Source organism: Pongo pygmaeus, chromosome 5, assembly GCF_028885625.2.
Source record: "Pongo pygmaeus isolate AG05252 chromosome 5, NHGRI_mPonPyg2-v2.0_pri, whole genome shotgun sequence".
Taxonomy (NCBI): Eukaryota; Metazoa; Chordata; class Mammalia; order Primates; family Hominidae; genus Pongo; species Pongo pygmaeus.
In genome coordinates this window covers 152,580,252-152,601,654 of record NC_072378.2, presented here as the reverse complement: position 1 = coordinate 152,601,654, position 21,403 = coordinate 152,580,252, and the positions used below count along the sequence as shown (strand labels likewise).

At 43.4% G+C, this 21,403-nt stretch overlaps 1 protein-coding gene across 5 annotated transcripts in view; it reads right to left on the bottom strand.

Annotated features, from left to right (window-relative positions):
* Nucleotides 1-6,917: 6,917 nt before the first annotated feature.
* ESR1 (estrogen receptor 1) overlaps nucleotides 6,918-21,403 on the bottom strand; it is a 416,434-nt gene continuing 401,948 nt past the window's right edge. For 3 of the 5 annotated variants that reach the window (XM_054490751.2, XM_063667120.1, XM_054490753.2), the window contains 2 exons: nucleotides 15,576-15,759; nucleotides 6,918-11,459 (listed from right to left, as the gene is read on the bottom strand). In XM_054490751.2, coding sequence (XP_054346726.1) covers nucleotides 11,225-11,459; nucleotides 15,576-15,759 — 419 coding nt within the window. In that variant the 3' untranslated portion in view covers nucleotides 6,918-11,224. The remainder of the gene's footprint in view (nucleotides 11,460-15,575; nucleotides 15,760-21,403) is intronic. The other 2 variants (XM_054490754.2, XM_054490755.2) reach the window with 1 other exon arrangement.

Sequence of the window (21,403 nt, the reverse complement as noted above, 5' to 3'; positions counted from 1 at the left end):
TAGGCCCCAGTATGTGTTGTTCCCCTCTATGTATCCCTGTGTTCTCATCATTTAGCTCCCACTTATAAGTGAGAACATGCAGTATTTGGTTTTCTGTTCCTGCATTAGTTTGCTAAGGATAATGGCCTCCAGCTCCATCCGTGTTCCTGCAGAGAACACGGTCTCATTCTTTTTATGGCTGCATAGTATTCCATGATGTACATATACCACATTTTCCTTATCCAATCTACCATTGATAGGCATTACAGGCAAAACTAACATTCACTCTAGTCCTTGAGTAAAATTCCATATGTACTCAGCAACTCTCAGTAATTCCTAGGAAGCTCAACCCTGGTCTAAGAAGTACCACTCATGTTTAAAGTCAGGAAGACAAATTTCATGACTGCCATTTACAAGATTTCTGACCTTTGAAACTTGCTTAACTGTCTTAGGCCTCAGTTTCTTCATCTGTAAAATATAATAATTTATCCTTATATGGTAGCTGTGAGGATTACCTGAAAAAGTGGTATAAAACTGGTACGTAGCTTTTGTGTGTATGAATGTGGGCGTGTATGCTGTCTCAGGGTAAAAAGAAAAATCAAAGAACATTCCATCTGCTGAGGGAATCTTTTCAACAACATTGTAGCTTCATGGTTATGGATCCATGCAGAGGTGTCTCCCGTTGCAGGAAATTCTCCCCACCCTTCCCTTCAACCAGCGCCCCGGGTTATCTATAGGCAGCTCTGTTAGAAAATGTATCTCTGTCTTGAATGAACATCTTTTCTCTGGTCTCAGCTCTGCTCTTTTGGTGGTATTCACAAATATTTCAATTGTTTTTGTTGTTGTTGTTGTTGTTGTTATCGTTTGAGACAGAGTTTTGCTCTTGCTGCCCAGGCTGGAGTGCAATGGCACAATCTCGGCTCACCGCAACCTCCACCTCCACCTCGTGGATTCAAGTGATTCTCCTTACTCAGCCTCCTGAGAAGCTGGGATTACAGGCATGCACCACCACGCCCAGCTAATTTTGTATTTTCTTTCTTTTTTTTTTTAAGTAGAGATGGAGTTTCTCCATGTTGCCCAGACTGGTCTCGAACTCCTGACCTCAGGTGATCTGCCCACCTTGGCCTCTCAAAGTGCTGGGATTACAAGTGTGAGCCACTGCACCCAGCCCCAAATATTTTAATTGTAAGCCACCATGAATGTGAACTTAAAACTAGCTTCTTAATGCACATAGTCCAAATAATGAAAACTATGAAAATTTACTTATTTAAGGTGTATGATGTAGTTTGGATCTGTGTCCTCGTCAAATCTCATGTCAAATTGTAATCCCTAGTGTTGGAGGTGGGGCCTGGTGGGACGTGATTGGATCATGGGATGGAGTTCTCCTGAATGGGTTAGCACCATCCCCTCTGGTGCTATCCTTGTGATAGTGAGTGAGTTATTGTGAGATCTGGTTGTTGAAAAGCGTGTAGCTCCTCCCCACCTCTCTCTGCCTTCTCCTCCTGGCAAAGTAAGAAGTATTTGCTTCCCCTTCACCTTCTGCCATGATTGAAAGTTTCCTGAGGCCTCCCCAGAAGCTGAGCAGATGCTGCCATGCTTCCTGTACAGCCTGCAGAACCGTAAGCCAATTAAACCTCTTTTCTTTATAAATTACCCAGGCTCAGGTATTTCTTTGTAGCAGTGTGAGAATGGGCTAATACGACATACATTCTGTATTTTTGGAGAAGCAAATCTAAACATGGTAATTCTGAGTTTAAATGTCCCCAAAGGCTTAAGAATATCTAACACTGGAGAATGTGCTCTTTACCTAGTATGTAATCCAGCCCCAGTCAGACATTCCTACATTGACACACTCCAATGGGTACATTTAAAAGCTCCATAGATTGCTCAGTATTCTCTCAAAACCTTGCTGATCCCCAGAAATAACACATGGCTTATGTAGACAGGTCTGCTCCTTGGTGTTCTGACAAGAGAAATAAAGGATGGACAGGGTATGTGGAGAGGTGAGATCCCCAGCTATGGCTGAGAGAGAGTATTGGTAAATCCTCACTCCAAAAAGAAACTATAAGGTTGAACAAAATTGACGAAAACAACTACTTCAACACTCTGCAAGTTGACCAAAGATGTATAACAATCTGAGAAATGTTTATATTGAAAAATTGCTGAAATTTGCATAAGTACAGTGCAGATTTGTGGCATTCTTGCCTGGGGCTGCTCCCACCTTTACTTCCCCCAGTTTGGTCAGCACCAGAACAAGGCAGGTAGAAGGACGGACAGCTTTGTTGCTGCAGTCACAGGGGAGCTCACTTGATTTGGTGGATGAGTGTGCAGGGCCAATGTCTTCACCAGCTTGAGGTTGTGGCTGTGGCAAGCATATTCCTGGCTTAGGCTGCAAACATGCCTAGGGGAGATCAGAGTGTGCCCGGGCTAGCTAGCTCCCGACTCCTGTCTGACCATGAGGGCTGTGTGCATGTGCAGAGGAGATGCAAAGGGGCCCAGCAAAAAATTGAGTCAGACTTGAAAACAGCCTGAAAATTGAATGCGTTCTCCAGCCACATACAGATCCATCTGTGGAGGACAGAAGCCTTTCTGGGTTAGGGTGTTTGAGCCTAGTCATTGGATACACACTCAGCTGTGGAGATAGGGGCAACTCTGAGAAAGTCAGGCTTAAAAATAAAAACAGGAATAATAATTTAAGAACCTAGCAGAAACATCAGAGTCCAAACACTAACAGAGGCGAGTCTTACATATTTAACTCAGGTGAGTTATTTAAAAAATGAATAAAAACAACAAAATCAAGCAGCAGCAACAAGCAGGGAAGAATACGAATCCAGAGTTGCTACAATAGAGTATCTAAAATGTTCAGTTTTCAATAAAAATTAGTACATATGTAAAGAAACAGGGAAATGTGGCCTATACTCAGGAATAGCAGAGGTCAAAAGAAACTATGTGTTTCCCAGATGCTGGATTTAGCAAAGACTTTATGTAGCTATTATAAATATGCTTAAATATCTGAAGGAAACCATGTTCAAAGAATTAAAGTATGACAACAATGAATCAACAAATGGGAATTCTCAAGAGACAGAAATAAGTTTTAAAAAATCAATTTTTATTCTGTAGTTGAAATATACAATAATGGAAATGAAAATTCACTAGAAGAGCTCAACCTCAGATTCAAGAAGGCAGAAGAAAAAAAACAGTCCCCTGGAAGATAAATGAATGGAAATGATGTAATTTGAAGAACAGAGAGGAAAAAAGGCAAAAGAAAATAAATAAATGCTCAGAAATTTGTGGGATTGACATCAGGCACACCAACATATATGTAAAGAGAGTCTCAGCAAGGGAGGGGAGAGATAAAGGGGGAGAGACATTATTTGAAGAAACAATGGCTGAAAACTTCCCAAGTTTGACGAAAAACATCACTTTACACATTCAAGAGGTTCAGTGACTCCCAAGTAAAATATATACAAAAAGATCTACACCTAAACACATTATAGTCATACTGTTCAAAGTAAAATCTTAAAAGCAATAAAGAAAAAGTAACTTGTCAGATACAGGTGAGCATCAAAACATGGGTGGCTCTGATTTTGTATTGGAAGCAATGGAGGCCTGAAGGCAATGGGATGACATATACAAAGTGCTGGGCAGGGCATGGTGGCCCACACTTGTAATCTCAGCACCTTGGGAGGCCAAGGCAGGAGCACTGCTGGAGCCCAGGAGTTCAAGACCAGCCTGGGCAACATAATGAGACCTCATCTCTACAATAAATAAATAAACAAACAAAATTAGCTGGGTTTGGTGGTACATGCCTGTAGTTCCAGCTACTCGGGAGGCTGAGGTGGAAGGCTCACTTGAGCCTGGAACATGGAGGCTGCAGTGAGCTGAGATTGCGCCACTGCACTCCAGCCTGGGCGAGAGAGCAACATTCTGTCTCAAAAAACAAAACAAAACAAAACAAAAAGTGCTGAAACAAAAACATCAATGACCATCAACCAGGAATTCCACATTCAGAAAAACTACAAACCGCTCTTCAAAAATGAAGGTGGAATTAATATATTACCAGATAAACAAAGATCAAGATAATTCATTGCTAGTAGACCCACCTTACAAAAAATACTAAATGAATTGCCTCAGGCTAAAAGAAAATGACACCAGACAGTAACTCAAATCCACAGGAAGAAATGAGGCACACTGGAATTGGCAAATACGCAGATTACTATTTCTAAAGTCCATAAATTTTTTCTCATTTCTTGTCAATTTTTTAAAAAAGCTAGAGAGTAGTTTAAGGCAATAAATATAACATGGTTGAGTTTATAGCATATATAGATATAATATATGTGGTAATAAGAGAATGGAGCTGCATTGGAGCAAATATTTTCATTTTATGTCATCAGATTTAAGTTACTACTAATTTGAAATATACTGTGATAGATTAAGATGCATACTGAGCAATCACTAAGAAAATAATTCAAAAAATAATGAAATTGGCTGAGCGCAGTGGCTCACACCTGTAATCTGAGCACTTTGGGAGGCTGAGGCAGGCGGATCACTTGAGGTCAGGAGTTCAAGACCAGCCTTTCCAACATGGTGAAACACTGTCTCTACTAAAAATATAAAAATTAGCCAGGTGCAGTGGCACTCACCTGTAATCCCAGCTACTCAGGAGGCTGAGGCAGGAGAATCGCTTGAACCCAGGAGGCAGAGGTTTCAGTGAGCCAAGATTGTGCCACTGTACTCCAGCCTGGGTGACAGAACAAAACTCCATCTCAAAAAAAAAAAAAAAAAATTAAATCAACAGAGGAATTAAAATGACACCCTAAAAATATTTATTTAACAATTTGGGGGGAAAAGGTTAAAGGTTTTCTCTTAGATCCCACAGGTTAAGGGCTCAGTCCCACAAGACTGCCCCCCATCTCAGACACCAATTGCAAAGTACTAAGTTGTCACCTATACCTCTGACCAACTGGTTATAAATTGGAGTTTCCACAAACCCCTCCTTGGGCTTGATTCATTTGCTATGGTGGCTCATAGAACTTAGGGAAACACTTATATTTACCAGTTTATTATCAAGGATAATATAATGAAAAATATACAGATGGACAAATGAAGAGATGGAGAGAGCCAGGTATGGGGGAAGGTGCGAAGAGCCTCCGTGTCCTCTCCAGGTGCGCCGTCTTCCAGACACCCCCCAAGTGTCCACCAACCTAGAAGCTCTCTCAACACTGTCCTCCTGGGTTTTTTATGGAGGCTTCATTACATAGACATGATTAATTACATCAGTCACCACTGATGATCTATTCAACCATCAGCCCCTCTCCAGAGCCTCTCAAGAGCCTCTCCAGAGGTCAAAGGGTAGAGCTGAAAGTTCCAACCCTTTAATCCCATGGCTGATTCCCCATCCTGAGGTTATCCAGGAGCCCACCAGGAGCTGCCTCATTAGAACAAAAGTTTCTATTGCCCAGGAAATTCCAAGGGATTTGGGAGCTCTGTGTTAGAAACCAGGGTCAAAGACCAAGTATTAGAACAAAAGAGCCTCCTAGCACTGCTGTCTACAAGAGTTTTAGAAATTGTCTCAGAAACTGGGGCCAGAGACCAAATATATATTTCTTATTGTACCATAATATCACTAAAACAACGAAAGGCAGTAAGAACAGAGGAACAAAGACAGGAGGCATGTACAAAATGATAATAACATGGAAAATGTAAATCTAAACATATCCATCATTCTATTAAATGTAGATGCTCAGACAGGGCAACAATAATTGTGATAAAAATAGCTAATGTGGATTGAGTGCTGACTATGTGCGGTACTATCCTGGGCACTTCACATGTCCACTCTTGTAATCTTCACAGTACTGCCATAGGGTAAGTGCTATTCTTGTTTCTATTTTAGAAATGAGGAAACCATTGAAAACGGGGATTGAAGAACTTGCCAAGGGAATGCTTGGACAAGAAAATGAATTAGCTTCCTGAAATCCATGTGACTCAAACAATGAGAAGACCCTCAACCCATCCTAATAAAGAAATGAGTCCAACGTGCAGTTTCAGAAGACTCTGGGAAGGGAGAAGCAGTGTCAGCCACGGTCCTTCCATACTCTCCATGAGAGAACCGTGTGGTCTTCATAAGAACCCTTCCAGGCAGATGCACTGTCATCTGTCTTTACAAGTCAAGAAACTGAGGCCCAGGGAACTTAACTTGCCCAAGGTAATGCCAAAAAAAAAAAAAAAAAAGGTAGAATGAAGATTCAAACAGTAATCTAGCTGCAGAGCCTGTGTGAATATCATGTTGCATCTCAGTAAGTCCTATACCCACCCCCTCCCAATTCATCAGTTAAATCTGAGAAAATGGGTAAAGGAAGCACGCAGGTAGCTCTAAAAAGGGAAGAGAGTCCCAAAATGGAAACCTGGGGTGGAGGGGTGGACCAATTGTTCCTGCTTTACCTTCAGAATGAGGGAGAGGTTTTTAAGCTAATTATATCGTTTCAGATCACTCATTCTTCCATTCACTCATTCATTCATAAATAACCACTCTCCAGCATCCTTCTTCTCCCTCACAGGGAAAGATTTGGGCCAGGCATTAAAAAACAGCAACTATGTTTAATGAGCACCTCAGTTAGTCCTCACCACCATCCTGTGAATTAGGTGTTATTACTTATCATCATATTGTTGATAAGGAAGCCGAAACTCTGAAAAATCAATTGCCAATGATCATAAAATTTGTAAGTGGTGAAGCCAAGAACTGAGGCCAGTTCTGCGTGACCACAGTGTCCACACACTTCCTGATACACCTGGGGGTGTTGGGCAGAGGGAGGGAGGCGAGAAGAGGCCTTAGCATTCAGACTCACTGTGTGTTACAGATCGTTTAACCACCTTGATTTTAGATGATCAGTGGTGAACTGCTAGCAAGAAATGGAGCTTACAAAAAACAAACTTGTTGTCTTTAGTTTAATTCTTTATTTGAACATCAAATAGGTTGAGAAAATTGTTTACAGGTGCTCGAGCATCCCGCTGGATTCTTTTTCAAAGTGCAAAAGAGGTTTACAAGTGTGTTTCATTAAACAAAGCAAAGCTGCGACAAAACCGAGTCACATCAGTAATAGTATGCATCAGCAAAAGGGCATATTAATCCATCAAACACAATTTGGCATTTGAGCCTTTTCCCATAAAACAAGAGCTCTACACTGAAGAGTATGTAGTGCACAAAAAGCATTGTTTATCACCTGTGAGAGAACAGAAACTGGCATAATGTCACTTATTAATTCAAGTCTCTATAACCAATGACCTCTCTGTGAATGCAAAGGGGTCTGTGTCTCAGGCACCTGCTCATGGGACAATATGTTGTTTCTAGGGTGCACAGCTCTAAACACACACACTGACAATGGGTTTGGAACATGGCAGCATTTACATATTTTAAAAGTTCAGGCACAATTGGATGCAAAAAAAAGAATAGAAATTTTTCTTGAATCTCAAAAGACAGTGCAAAATTGAAGTGCCATAATAGAGGCAGCAATTACTTAGAAAACAATTTTAAATGACTAAAAACGAGGCCACACTTTAATTCAATTGGAAAGGAAATGCAGTTGGAAACAGAGCATAATTAACGCTACTGAAAAGATGGATATTTGGGACCAAAGTTCATTTGCTCCAGTTGAGAGTAAGTTTTCAGGGGATTAACCTGGGAATGGTGCAGAGTAATCTAGATCACGCTCCCAAGACCTGCACCAAAGAGAATTATGGTTGCCTTTTGAGCTACTGTATGACTCTATTTGCCTTTCACATAACTAGCTTCCCCAAGCAGATCTGCCTGTGAATATTAGACATTACTATGGTGTTAGTGATCATTCCCAGTACCCACAGTCCATCTCATAATTGGAAAGTATGAATAGGAAAGGATTTGTAATCAGCGTCATGCAGGGGAAGGAGTACTCTAAGCCAATGGCCTAAATCAATGGCCATTTCAGTGTATAAGATTTCAAGGTGAGGACACCTTCATGTGATCAAAAGTAAATGATCAGTAAGTCCGTTATTTGTTCAGCCCCCAAAAGGCATGGGCTATGGCGTGTGGTTAAACATATCTGCAAGGTTACTAGGGAAATCAAATCAAAGACTGCACTTCCTTAGGGGTTAGATTTTGCAACCTACATTGATAGGGTCTTCTCTTTGGATGACCTAGCCTCTCATAATTGCTGCATGATGGCATTACAGAATCATTACGGCAAGCTAGGCAATGGCGAAAAGAAACACAGACCACTAGCTAATCCATGGACTTTACTGCTGATGTTGTTCTTTCTTCTCTAGAACTGAAGCTGCCATTTTAGAAATGGCTGTAAATGGAGCTAGTTGATTTGTGGTCTCCAGGGCAGAAGTGGACTCTACTGAACCCTGGTGCACACCCCAGGTGCCAGAATTAACCATTTTCCTCCAAATACTTTCAATACTCTTCTTAATATATTTGCCATTCCCCAGATTCCTGAATCCACTTCCCCACCATACCTGAGCCCCCAGATGAATCACATCTTTTAAATTTTAACTTGCCTCAGAGTGGGGGAAAGCAGAGGCAAGAGTTTTTTTTTTATCATGTTCCTACACCCAATACCAACACCAGCCAGAAAATATCTGCTGTCCATTAGTGGCACTTCAAGTAAAAATACAAAGAGATTTCCAAAGTTGCTGGAGACCCCTGGGCGAACATTTCAATCATCTGATGTTCTCTGCCCACTTCAAATGTAGTAGTATCTTAACATGAATACAAACACATTGGATGAATAATGTAAAACCTTCCACTGTATAATTGTTTGGCTTTAGCTGGTATTACATCATCTAGTCCTAGAAATTTTTTTTTGTTTTATTTTGATTTTTTTAAAAGAAAATCTAAGTATAAACATTAAAAAGAACCCACTGACCCATTAGCTACTGTCCAAAAATATTACTACTGATATTTTGGTAAAAGCAAAATTAGCTGCCCTGAATAATTTTCCTTTTCAGGCATAATCTTTGCTACATAAGATTGTCTGTCATTCAATATCCAACAATAGGCATCTGGATTAGTGCTATTTTGTCTACTGTGGATACAAAAGTTGATATGAAATGTGATCTTCATTTAAATGAATAATCACCAGGCTTTAGGCATAAATGACTGTATACATGACAAGGTAGCTTGAAAAGTATACAAAAAAAAAACCTAAATATTTTTCCTTGGTTTTTGCATGTTAACCCAGTCAAATTAAATCCAGAACAGAATTACTACATTCAATTGTCTGATAAACAAGCAATGTAATTTCAAAAAAATATATATTATACTATATAAGGTGCTTCTTAAACAAACTAAGGTGCTTCTTAAACAAACAGCAACAAAAGAATTATGTTCTTAAACATATCCTTAACACAGATACATAAAATTGTCCCCAAATTTAAGTGCACATAAAAACTTTTTTTTTTTTTTGCCCTCCCAGATTCTCAGTCCTTTGGTGATCACTTAACTGGACAATCAAAAATTAATGAAATCCACTTTTCCAAACAAGACATACCAAGAGAAGCCCGAGCAGCTCACCTGGGTCATTGGCTAACACAGACATCACCTCTCAATACAGTTTCAATTATAGACAATAAGGTCACCCAAAGAAAATCAAACATTCTTTTTTGTTAAGAAAAAGGAAGTAACCCATAATTGTGCTAGAGAAGCAAAGGCCCAGGGAAGGCTGCCCTGTGGCTGGAATGAGCCTTTCTTTTTTAGCCTATAGGTCAAAGGAAATTGAAGGAAATGAGCTGGCAGGAGTGGAGGCGGTAGGGAATGGGGTGGGGGAGGAAGGGGGAGGATTTTCTTCCCCAAACCAAACCCTGATTTTGGATTAGTTCTAAACAACCAAGGGCATATGTAATCTGACCAGGCCCCAGTCAGCCTGAGTAGTGACAGCAAAGGTCCCCACCCTCCTCCCGTGCCCCAGGGTGCTGGGCCAATTGTAAGAACACAGCTGTCTACAGCAGCTGTGACAGCTGCTTCTTCCAACCAGGGCCACGCTGGGAAATGAAGAAGAGCTGGACTACCCCAGGGATCCCAGGGTACCCCCAAAGGGCAATGCGGGGTCTGCAAGGAATGTTCCTAGGTAGCTGTAGCCTGTGGCAGGGCCACCCTGAGCAAGTCTGGCTGTCCCTCAGAACTATATCCAGTTTCTGCCCTACATTCCCTCTTGTTCTCTAGTAGCCACAACAATCCTGCACAAGTTGTTCAGCTCCATGCCCCAGGGCTAAATGCATCACCAGGGCCCCTGCTCCTTTCAACTACCCTTTACCCTCATCATGCATCACCACAGTGAACAGTTCACCCCTGTGTAAGGCACACACACGCCGGGAAGATCCAAGTACAGTGCCCACTGGAACAGGTCCTGAAGCTGACCTTACTGCAAGTTCAGGGAGGAGGGCTTTCTTTTGTAACACAAAAATAAAAACAAAAATCAGGAACTTATCCCTCATATAGGGAGACTTAACTAAGATCAACTTGCTGCTCTCCATAGGTCCATGGGAGGCATGAATTAACTAGAACCCATGACCGGAAAGCCAGAGGCAGAGCTTTTAGCACATCTGAAGCTGCAGTGTATCAAGTTAAAATAGTCTTGCCAACTAGGGGATCTGCCTTCCCTGTGTGCCCCTTGTATTCCTATAGGGGGAATGAATGACAATCACCAGATATTCTGCTACAGTCATATAAAAGCTTTAAGGTGTACCACTTTCATAAAAGGATGCATTGCCATAGGAATACAAGAGGGTGCTATAATAAACCCTTGACCTAGCTTTCTCCAAGTCACCACTTAAAGGAGCCACTTTAAATTCTTTGCTGTGGCTTATTCTTAGAGCCATTTAAAAAGTGCTTATCAGAGGCGAAATGTCTACTCTTCAGGCCTGGGTCTCTACAAGTAGCTTAAATGCACAGAGTCATCTGAGCCCCAACCCATAGACTGAGTTCAGCTGTGAAGAGCTACAGGAATCCTCACGCTTAGTAACATAGCAAAGGGGGAAAGAGAGCTGTTACAAAGATTTAGCCCTGGAATCCCTTTGGCTGTTCCCAACAGAAGACAGAAGATGTGCCACTAAGAACTGAGCAAGCAAATGAATGGCCACTCATCTAGAAAGCCATTGGTGTTGGATGCATGCCGGAGTGTATGCAGGAGAAAGAATTTGGCTAAAGTGGTGCATGATGAGGGTAAAATGCAGCAGGGATTATCTGAACTGTGTGGGAGCCGGGGGGCTCTCAGACTGTGGCAGGGAAACCCTCTGCCTCCCCCGTGATGTAATACTTTTGCAAGGAATGCGATGAAGTAGAGCCCGCGGTGGCCAAGTGGCTTTGGTCCGTCTCCTCCACGGGCGCCCCTCCACGGCTAGTGGGCGCATGCAGGCGGTGGGCGTCCAGCATCTCTAGCAGCAGGTCATAGAGAGGCACCACGTTCTTGCACTTCATGCTGTACAGATGCTCCATGCCTTTGTTACTGTAGGTGGGAAGACACAGAGAGGACCACTTTAGAGCCAACCCGAGCCCCAGGAGTGCTGAAATCCTTAGAAGGGGAAGGAAGAGGAGCTCCGAAGACACTTAGCAGCCAATCTTTCTTCCTGTTTAAAGACCCACTTTAGGATGGGAGCTGGGAAAGCTGAGGGCTTTCAGAAGCCCTAATCTGGAACTCATGGCCGTGTGGTTTTCATTTTCCACCTCCTACGAGGGCGGTCCCACCCTCACACTCTCCCTGCAGCCACTTTCAGGGTATTTGCTATGCAGGTGACTTGCATGGCCCTCCGCGGCCTCAAATGAGATCCTATTCCCCTCCAATAGGATCGCCAATGCATCTAAAAAGAGAACATGAGATATTCAGCCAAGCAGGAGTGGGTATTTTAAATGCGTAAAGCAGTTCAAGATGATCCATTGTTAAATCTCTCACGTTACTTCCCATTTAACTCAGAATAGAATCTAAATGTCTTTCCGTGTTCTACAAGGCCCAACTGGTCCAGCTTCCATCCATGTCTCCAAGCTCTTCCTGCCTGTCTCCCCTAACCCACTCTCCGGAGCCACACTGATTTTTGTGCTGCCCTTAAAGGAACTAAGCTCCCCCAAGACTTAGGGGACCTACACTTGCTGTTCCTACTTCCTGGGATGAACCTTCCTCCGGTCTTCAAATGCCGCCTCCTCGGAAAGGCCTACCACTACCCAGTGGCAGCAGCCTCAAGCCTCTGCAGTCTCAGCCTTCCTCTTTCACGCTGTTCTGTTTTCCTTAGCACACTTATCACTACCTGAAATTCTCCTTTTTATTTATTTGTGTTTATTCTCCCCGCCTCCAAACACACACGTGCACACACTCACACCCTCAGTCGAATTCCTAGAGAAGCAGGCTTTATCCTGTCCCCTGCTAGGCCTAAAACAGTGCCCAGAGCTCAGTTCATGTTCAGGAAAACAAGGGGGGAAATGGGCAGGGGGAAATGGGCAGAGGGAAATGTAGGCAAATGGCATTCTCCTTTCCCTACTCTCCTCCTCTGCTCTCCTCCACTAGCCACAACTCTGCTGCCCCACCACACTACTGGTGGCGGGGGTGGGGAGGAGAACAACTATTATCTAGTTTGAAATTTCTTTTAAAAGAAATATGTATCATGAGTAGCAGGGCCAAGAGAATGTCTTAGAAAAATTTGCATTTTTAGTAGGGGAAAATTCAGCTCAAGTTGGAGACCTGCCATGAAAACACAACATCAAAGCTATTCAGGGCCTACAGCGTGTTCTAAATTACTTGTTTAAGTGTTACTTTTTTTTTTTTTCATTTAAAATGCTATAAAAGTTAAATGTCCCCTGGATCTGCCACTGTGTTCCTCGTGCAACCTGATGATTCACGTTTACAGTCAGATGAAATCTGATATTAAATTCTCTGAGTAGCAACATATGGCTGGGGCCAAGCTTACTTAACAAAATAGACTTCTGTGATTTAGATCGGCTGTAGTGAGGAACCAAAATATTATTATTATTACAATTGTGTGTGTGTGTGTATGTGTGTGTGTGTCAGAGAGAGAGAGAAAGAGAAGCAACCTCTCTCCAGCTTTTCACACGATTCCAACAGAAACTCTACAGAGCTTTCTCCCTGCTGCTGCCCTCTGCCAGACGTGGCCAGTAAAATCAGCCAGGGTTGTATATTTAGTGCAAATTTACTTAGTATTAACTAATTAGGCTTGCTGATGCTGACAGGCAGTTAATGGATTTGAAAATTCAGCAATTCCTTTCAACAAATAAAAACACCCAACTGCAATGCATTGAATCTACAACATCACTGAAATTCCCAGCTCAGAGTCAAAGCTAATATGTTTTCCTCCAGGGTAAGGTTATTCTCTCAGCCAGGGATTTTGGCATCTAATCCACTCACGGCTTCCCTCTCTATAATACTCATCAAAAGAAAAAGACAGGGGAGACTGGAAATGTATACTCTGAATGCAGTCACCTACTCCACCTGACAGACGTGATTCTTTCGTCTGTTACACAGGGATCCTTGGGGAACCCTGAGAACAGAGATTGCAATCACCTTCTTACCAAGTAGAAGCCAAATTCACAAGGCAGGGAAAAGCCTGCCATGAGCCATTTGTTCATCCATTCATTCCCCCATTTCTTTGTTCACTCACTCGGTAGTAATGTCGCGGGCATATACCATATGTAAGTCTTCACATATGGCACTGTGAGGGATACAAAGAAAATAAGATACATCTATTTTCCCAGGAGCTAATAATTTTTTAAGGTTGTCTCTGGAAAGGGTGGTGCCTAGGACTTTAATGGAGCAAACTTCTTGCCATTTGAATCACGGTCTAAGGATTTGAAGGTTCCTTAAAAACGATCGAATCCAACCTCCTTAAGACATCATAGGCCTTCCCTCATAGCCACTAACAGAAGGAATCTCTTTCATTCCTAGGGTCCTGGTGTAAGCCCAAGGTCATGTAGGCTTCATCACCCATGAGTGCCTGTCCTTTTAGTGATACCACTTGACATTGTCATCGTGGCTTCATCACCCATTGGCACCTGTCCTTCTAGTGTCATCACTTTGAATCATTGTTGTGGTCCTGCTGGAGTCTGCAATAAATAACCCAGCAGTCTCCCCATCTCTTCCCTGCAGATGAGGTCTACTTATGGGAATGGTATCCACTAAGCTTTTGGCTAGCCAAATTACAGGACAATGGAATGGAAATGAGGCCACTTTCACCTTTTGGCATAGAAAGACTCTATTTTCTCTGCTGATGTCCTTCCTTAGCTCTTACAGAAAACATTTGTTGAGTATTTTCTATGTGCTCTACATCGTGCTAGGTGATATTGGGTAAGCAAGCTGTATTGCAATGATGGCTCACAGAGTTGTCAGTCTAAACGGGCAGAGAAATAATAAAATGGGCAGTAACCATAGGGAAGAACAGAGTATAAGTTCCAACTAGGTCTTAAGGATTAGGAGATGCTTCCTGCAAGGAGTGAGATCTGAGCTATGATAGGTTAGAATATTGCTCAGAAATAGTCATGCCCCCGGCAACATGTCCGTCTTTGACTCTGGACACCCCACATGCTTGCTTGGCCAATGAAATGTCAGTGGGCATGAGTGAAAGAAAAGAGTAAAATGCACTTGCCCAAACAGGATCACTTTCTCATGCCTCTGCCGTTGCGTCGAGAACATGTCCCAGCTAACATGTGGGTACAAGGAGGATAGGAGACGTGAGGCATAGAGCAGAGTCACCCTGGCCTCAGGCAGCTGCCTCCCAGATGTGTGAGTGAGCCCAGCTGAGGTCAGGAGGGCTGCCCGCCAATCTGCAGCCTGAAGAAGAACCTCCCCCAGATGACTCATCCAACAGTCAGCTATTACGGCTAGAGCTCAGACATGAGGAAGTCCTCGTAAGCTAAGTAAGGGCTGAATCATAAGGAGTAATAAAAACAAAGTGAAAGGGTTTATACTTTATCTAAAAGCAATGAGAACTTAAGGGTTTTAAGCAGGAGGATGACATCAGATTTGGTTCTAGAATGATCACTCTGGACACATCATGGAGAATGATCTAGAAAGGATCTAGATTACAGGCAGGGATACATGTCTGGTAGCTGGCACAGAAAATGATGGTGACTTAGACTAGGGTAATGGCAATGGGGGTGACAAGAAGGGGTTCAACAGGTATGAAGGAGTCAACATTGACTCTCCGTGAGGCATCTGGCCCCAGGGTCTCTCATTTAGGATATCCAAGTGTACACAGGGACCATAACAGATGTACCCAGTGTCTTCAGGGGATGTGTATGCTCACAGACTTCTCTTGATTGGCCCCCTCCTCCTATTTGCACACTGCACCCAATCTCTAAACCCCTGTCCCAAAGCACATGCTTTAAACCAAGCGTAAGTATCGCTTCCTCTATGCATTCTCTGACATTTGCCCTGTGACCCTCGCAGATTTAAAACCTCTCTCTTCTGTCCTCCTGTAGCATTTATGCTTATTCTGTGCCAGGAACTGTCACAAGTGCACTCTCCATATGCAGGCACCAGTCCTTCCCGGCCAGCTGTCACATAGGTTTGGGGGCATGTTTTCTTTATGTCTCTCCTGTAGGAAGCCCACAGTTGCCTCACCTCATGTGCCTGATGTGGGAGAGGATGAGGAGGAGCTGGGCCAGCCGCCGGTGCTGCTGCTGCAGGGTCAGGCCTGCCTTGGCCATCAGGTGGATCAAAGTGTCTGTGATCTTGTCCAGGACTCGGTGGATATGGTCCTTCTCTTCCAGAGACTTCAGGGTGCTGGACAGAAATGTGTACACTCCTGAATGCGCAGAGAGAGAGTGAGAGAGAGAAGCTCAAAGAGGATGAGGTCTAGGAGACCCAGAGTGTTCATGGGATGTAATAATGAGCCAGTGCCCTTCCTCAGCATAGTAGTCTAGCAATGGGGATGCTCTGAACCCATTTGAAACCGAGTTACAATGTAAAATTCCTAATGCATATGCAAGTCTCAGAGCACCAGCAAACCAAGGGGGGCTCCTTTGTGGGAGCCATGACCCAGAAATGGGCTGTTAGCCTTGGAGCCTGTCATGGTAACATGGGCCACCTTTTCTCAGACAGGTCTGACACCATCATGAATTGTCCATGTAATGTAATTGACCATGTAATTGACAACCCTGTGAGCAGCCACTGTTGTTCCTTTTCACATCAAGAAACAAAAAAGGGCAGAGAAAGTCACCAACCTGCTAGGGAACTCGGAGAGTAGGTAGGCAGAGCTTAGATGAAACCCAATCTGCTGACTCTACATGTGGTAATGATAAAGGAGACGCTCTCTCGAGAGATGTGTGAAACTCGTGGTGAGATTCAGAGACAGACAGTGATGAGCGATTGGCTGAGTGATTAGAAGGTGATTTTTCCAGGTAGGATTTCTGTTTTAGATCCAGTTTGAAGTCTAAGCACTTTTAAGCCTCAGCAGAAAAGTTTATGATGTGGATGGGGATAGGCCACCTTGAAAACTGCTGTTTTTTATGGCCACATAAGTTTTTCCTCTCTTGCCTATTTTCTGAAATAGATCCTGCTCTCTGGGCCCCACAGATAGATCCAGGACAGAAAGTGAGACCATCACAGCGCCTGGTGCTTCTGGACAGCCTCAAGCCAGAAAATAAGAGCCTATTTCCGAGATCGTATATGAGGTTGTGAGACAAAAGTTCTTTCTTCTAGCATTGCTAAACTGGGAGGATGAGAATACGGGGCTCTGAATGGCCCTCTTCCCAGCACATGGAACTCCTGTCTGCAGAAAGGAAACTACTGACAACAAGCAGAGGTGATAGTGTGGCGGATGAGAGAGAGAGAGAGAAGAGATCCAGGTACTAGGTAGTAGTCACAAGGTCTTAGTTTATTTTATTTTATTTTTTTTTGAGACTGAGTCTCACTCTGCTGCCCAGGCTGGAGTGCAGTGGCGCAAATCTCAATTCACTGCAACCTCTGCCTCCCAGGTTTAAACAGTTCTCTGCCTCAGCCTCCCAAGTAGCTGGGATTACAGGAGCCCACCACCACACCCGGCTAATTTTTGTGTTTTTAGTAGAGATGGGGTTTCACCATCTTGGGCAGGCTGGTCTTGAACTCCTGACCTTGTGATCCACTTGCCTTGGCCTCCCAAAGTGCTGGGATTATAGGCGTGAGCCACCACGCCTGGCCAAGGTCTTAGTTCTTACATTTTTTTCACTTGACCTTTGAGCTTTCATATATCCTTCATAACACATGTATCAGTGAATCCCCTTTTTGCTTAAGATAGTGTGAGTTGGATTTCTGTCGCTTGTAACTGAAAAAATTCTATTACAAGAAGTTGAGACCTCAACCCAAGGACAGGAAGAAAGTGAGTGACAGTGAAGTAAGAAGTATTGACAACAAGAGATGGGCAGGATGGAACCAGCTTTTTTGGGACTACAAGGATGCATTTTCTAACATTGCAGCAATAAGCTCCATCCTGCCTAATCACACCGCCTTGCAGGGAGGAGATGACAGTATTTTTTTTTTTTTCCAGATTATGTGTATTTATAGTAACACTTCTTGGTCATACCACTATTCAGCCCACTGACCATCTCACAAACAAATTCCTTCTCCTCCCCTCTCCCCTTCCTCATCAGCACCTTCAAGAGCTAAAAGCTCCCAAGTTTATCAATCCCTGACTTTATGCGGATAACATGGTGACAAGTTACTGCTCACGTAGCAGTTTGTAGGTTGGGAATGGGAGAAACATCTACACAGAGGAACTCAGAGTAAACAGAGTTGTAACTGCCCAGAATGGAAGATGGCTAAAGTTTAAAATTAATGTAACAATAACAACAAACCAGAATGGTCGGGATCTTGGTTTCCATGCAGTTGAATAGGATAATGTAGCTTTTGGTACCCTGGGGCACCTTGATCTAAAGCAAACAGCACAGAATGAGTAAGCAGCAGAAAGAGAGCAGATTAAGAAGGAAATTGCTGAATTACTTCACTTATGTTCCATGTGGGCTGTTGGTAGAGAAAGAACGTGTCTATCAGAAAAATGGGCAAACCTCCCATGGCCGTGGTGTTGGCCTGGAGGTGGCAGATAGCAGAGGGTGCGAGCTGGGAGGTTAGGGCTAGGAGGGCCTCAGCTTACCTCCCCTTGTCTCTGCCTCTCACAGTGCTCTGTGTCATCATACCCAGTGCAGCCTCACATCCCCTAGAGCCCCTGCCTCCGGCTGGAAATCCTAGGAACCCGCCCAAGCCACAGGGCTGAGTTAGACCAACTTGGATGATGTACTTTCTACCAATTTCCTTTTATGTTCCCACCCAGGATGCCCACCTCATTCACCAGTAATCCCTTTCTTGTTCAAGGAAACCACAGAATGGAGACTCAAACAGCTTGGATGTCCCTGCCTAGAAAGGTGACATGTGTGCATCTCTTCTCTTCTTATTGTTTTCACGGTGTGAAGGCACACTGTGCTGGGACCTCAGCGACCCCGAGAGTCAGCATTTCACCATGACCTTGCCAATGGAGGTCAAAGACATGGCACTCGGCCTCTGGGGAGCGACCTTTTTCTTGGGCTGCCAATGTTCCATCCTCCTAAAGGTGCGTGTGGGTTCCTTCATCCAGCATGCACTTACTGAGAACCTAGTGTGTGCATGACTGTGCTAAGGATTCCAAGCCTTACTTCCTTTCAAGTGTTCATGTTTTAAGAGCAGATACTGCCTGCAGAGAGAGAATGTTCTTAACACGGACTCTCAGGATGCAGGCCATTTGCAGAACAAGCCTGTTTTTCTAGTCCTGTTTTGGCATCAATACAGCTTATCATCTCATCCTTGTCAGCAGATGCTTCCTAGTTGTGCAAATATACTGAGAAATAAAAATAGGTCCTGTTGAAATGCCAATAGTTGACAACAGCAACCATCTTCTTTCTGGACTTTTCTGGCAAAATGTGGTCCATGTTTGCTGCCTGTTGCCCTTCAGGGGCCATTTGGGAGAAACAACAGAAATTCAGATTCCCAGAATGCTTCGTGTGCTTTGGCAACCACTGCAAGAGCAAAACAGGGCTGCTGGTAATTTCCATATCCCAGGTGGTCTCTCCCACCCTGGATGGCCACACCACTGTGCCCAGCAGCATAGAGCAAGTGAGCAGACAGTGTGGACCCTCAAAAATATTATTGCAACAAGGTAGGCTTTTGCAACTCTGGAGATTGCTCCAAATCCCAAAGATGGAAAGAAAAAAATATCTCTATGTCATTATCCGGTCTTGAGGTGCTGTCAGCAAATCTGAGCTTCTAGGCATTTGGGATCTTGTAGCCAATAAGGGGATATTTAGGAAGAGCCTGGGGAAACCGAGTGGTACAAACGAAAGGGGAGTGAAGCCACGAGGACACCCCCATGTACAAGACATCTCAACCCAGTCTCTTGCTCTCTCCCTCTCCCTCACTCTCAATTCTGCTGTCCCTCACCTTCTCTCATTTTGCTAGGACATTCTCCCTTCCTTTTCCTCTTTCCATCTCCACCCCAGAGGAACCTCCTTCTCCATTTCTCAGTGCTTTTCTAGATAACGGAGTCTTCTGGAAGCTGGAGGAGGTGTGCTGTACACTGCAGTGCCTGTGCGGTGTGGCTGTGCCCAGAAGGAAGCTCTAGTACAACTAGGGGTCCCCTTGCCATGGGCCTCCATGGAGATGGGGGACACATCTAAATGTCCCTGGAGAAGTGAGAGATGCTGATGCCTATGGCATACCAGATGCTTGAGGACAAACTCTTCAAGCCAGGCCAGATTTTCTTTCTGTTCCCAAAGGAAGGATGTGACAGCAGACCCTGAGAGAGTCCTTCATTCTATCGCATCTTGATCAAAAACAGAATGACTCAAAGGAAAAACTGAAGAAAATTCCTCAAGTCACAATTTAAGTAGTCTGGACCAGAAAGCTGCCACTCAGCTTAGAGAAGGAGGAGCTTTCAGCACTCTCAGAGGTCCTAGGGATGAGTCACACATCAGCCTTTTGGGTGTCCTGCCAGGGACTCATTCTACAACCAAATAGCATGCTTGCTCTAAAGTGCCACTGAAGCTGATCGTCCAATGAACACCATGTTTGTTGTATGCTTCTCCTATGATTGTGATTCTTTTGTGGTTCCGGGAGTGGCACTGTCCCTAACAGGGTGTTTGGACAGCCCGAGGCTGCTGCTGCCACTTCGTGGAAGGGACTGTACTGGATGTCCTACAATGTGCAAGACAGTCCCAAACAATGAATGATTTGTTCCAGTTCCTATGCCTCTCAAATGCCCTACTGAACTAAATCTACTACAAATAAAAATCTATAGTGGCTGGGTGCAATGGCTCATGCCTGTAACCCAGCACTTTGGGAGGCCGAGGCAGGCAGATCACTTGAGGTGAGGAGTTCAAGACCATCCTGGCCAGCATGGTGAAATCCTGTCTCTACTAAAAATACAAAACTTAGTCAGGCGTGGTGTCAGGTGCCTGTAATCCCAGCTACTCAGGAGGCTGAGGCAGGAGAATCACTTGGACCTGGGAGGTGGAGGTTGCAGTGAGCCGAGATCGCACCACTGCACTCTAGCCTGGGTGACAGAGTGAGACTCCATCTCAAAAAAAAAAAAAAAAAAGTAGTGAAAAGTGTTGAAAAGCTTTCACATGGCCGTGCCCAAAAGGTCCAGTCTATGAACTGGTTATAGAGAAGGAAGTTTAAATGGAATATATTTTCTCCAAATTATTAAATAGCTTATTCACTTTATGCAATTTGGCAATTGAATGTATTACGTCAGCTTTTCAACCATGCATTTAATTGAAATGATTTCAGTGCAGTTGAACAGGTACTACAAAAACAATACAACTGGATATAAATATGTAGAGAGGAGAGGTAAGACTCTACTAAATAAAATTAGAGCCAACAATTATAAAATAGTACACATCAATGAAATATTGTCGTTGCCTCCTGTATGTTTTAAAATACATTTGTAACATGATAAGAAATCCATTTTTGTGCAATGTACATATTAAAATTATTTTGAGGTTTGTATCTGTTTTACATTGACATTGTCTCCAGAGTTTTCCTACACGCTTCCTGATAGCCTCTTACATGTTTTTTTGTTTGTTTCTTTTTCCAATCCATTTTGTCTTCTCCATTGCTCATCCAAAGGATATAATCTCCAAGGCCTTGTTAAATTCTAGAGACTGACTGAATATTTGCCTTGAATGTAGTGGGCTATTAAGATAGGATAAATGTTTCTATCCATTTTGGCTCTTTTTCATCTTATAACAAAGGGAATCACTTTGACAGTACACTTATAATAAAGCCAGACTCATTTGCAAAATTACTTCATTTTTTATTCTTCTTTCACTTCCACAGTCTTTCAATTTTCCTGGCATGTGTTTTAGCCCATTTTTTGTTGTTTATAACAGAATACCTGAAACTGGATAATTTACAAAGAAAAGGAATTCATTTCCTACAGTTAC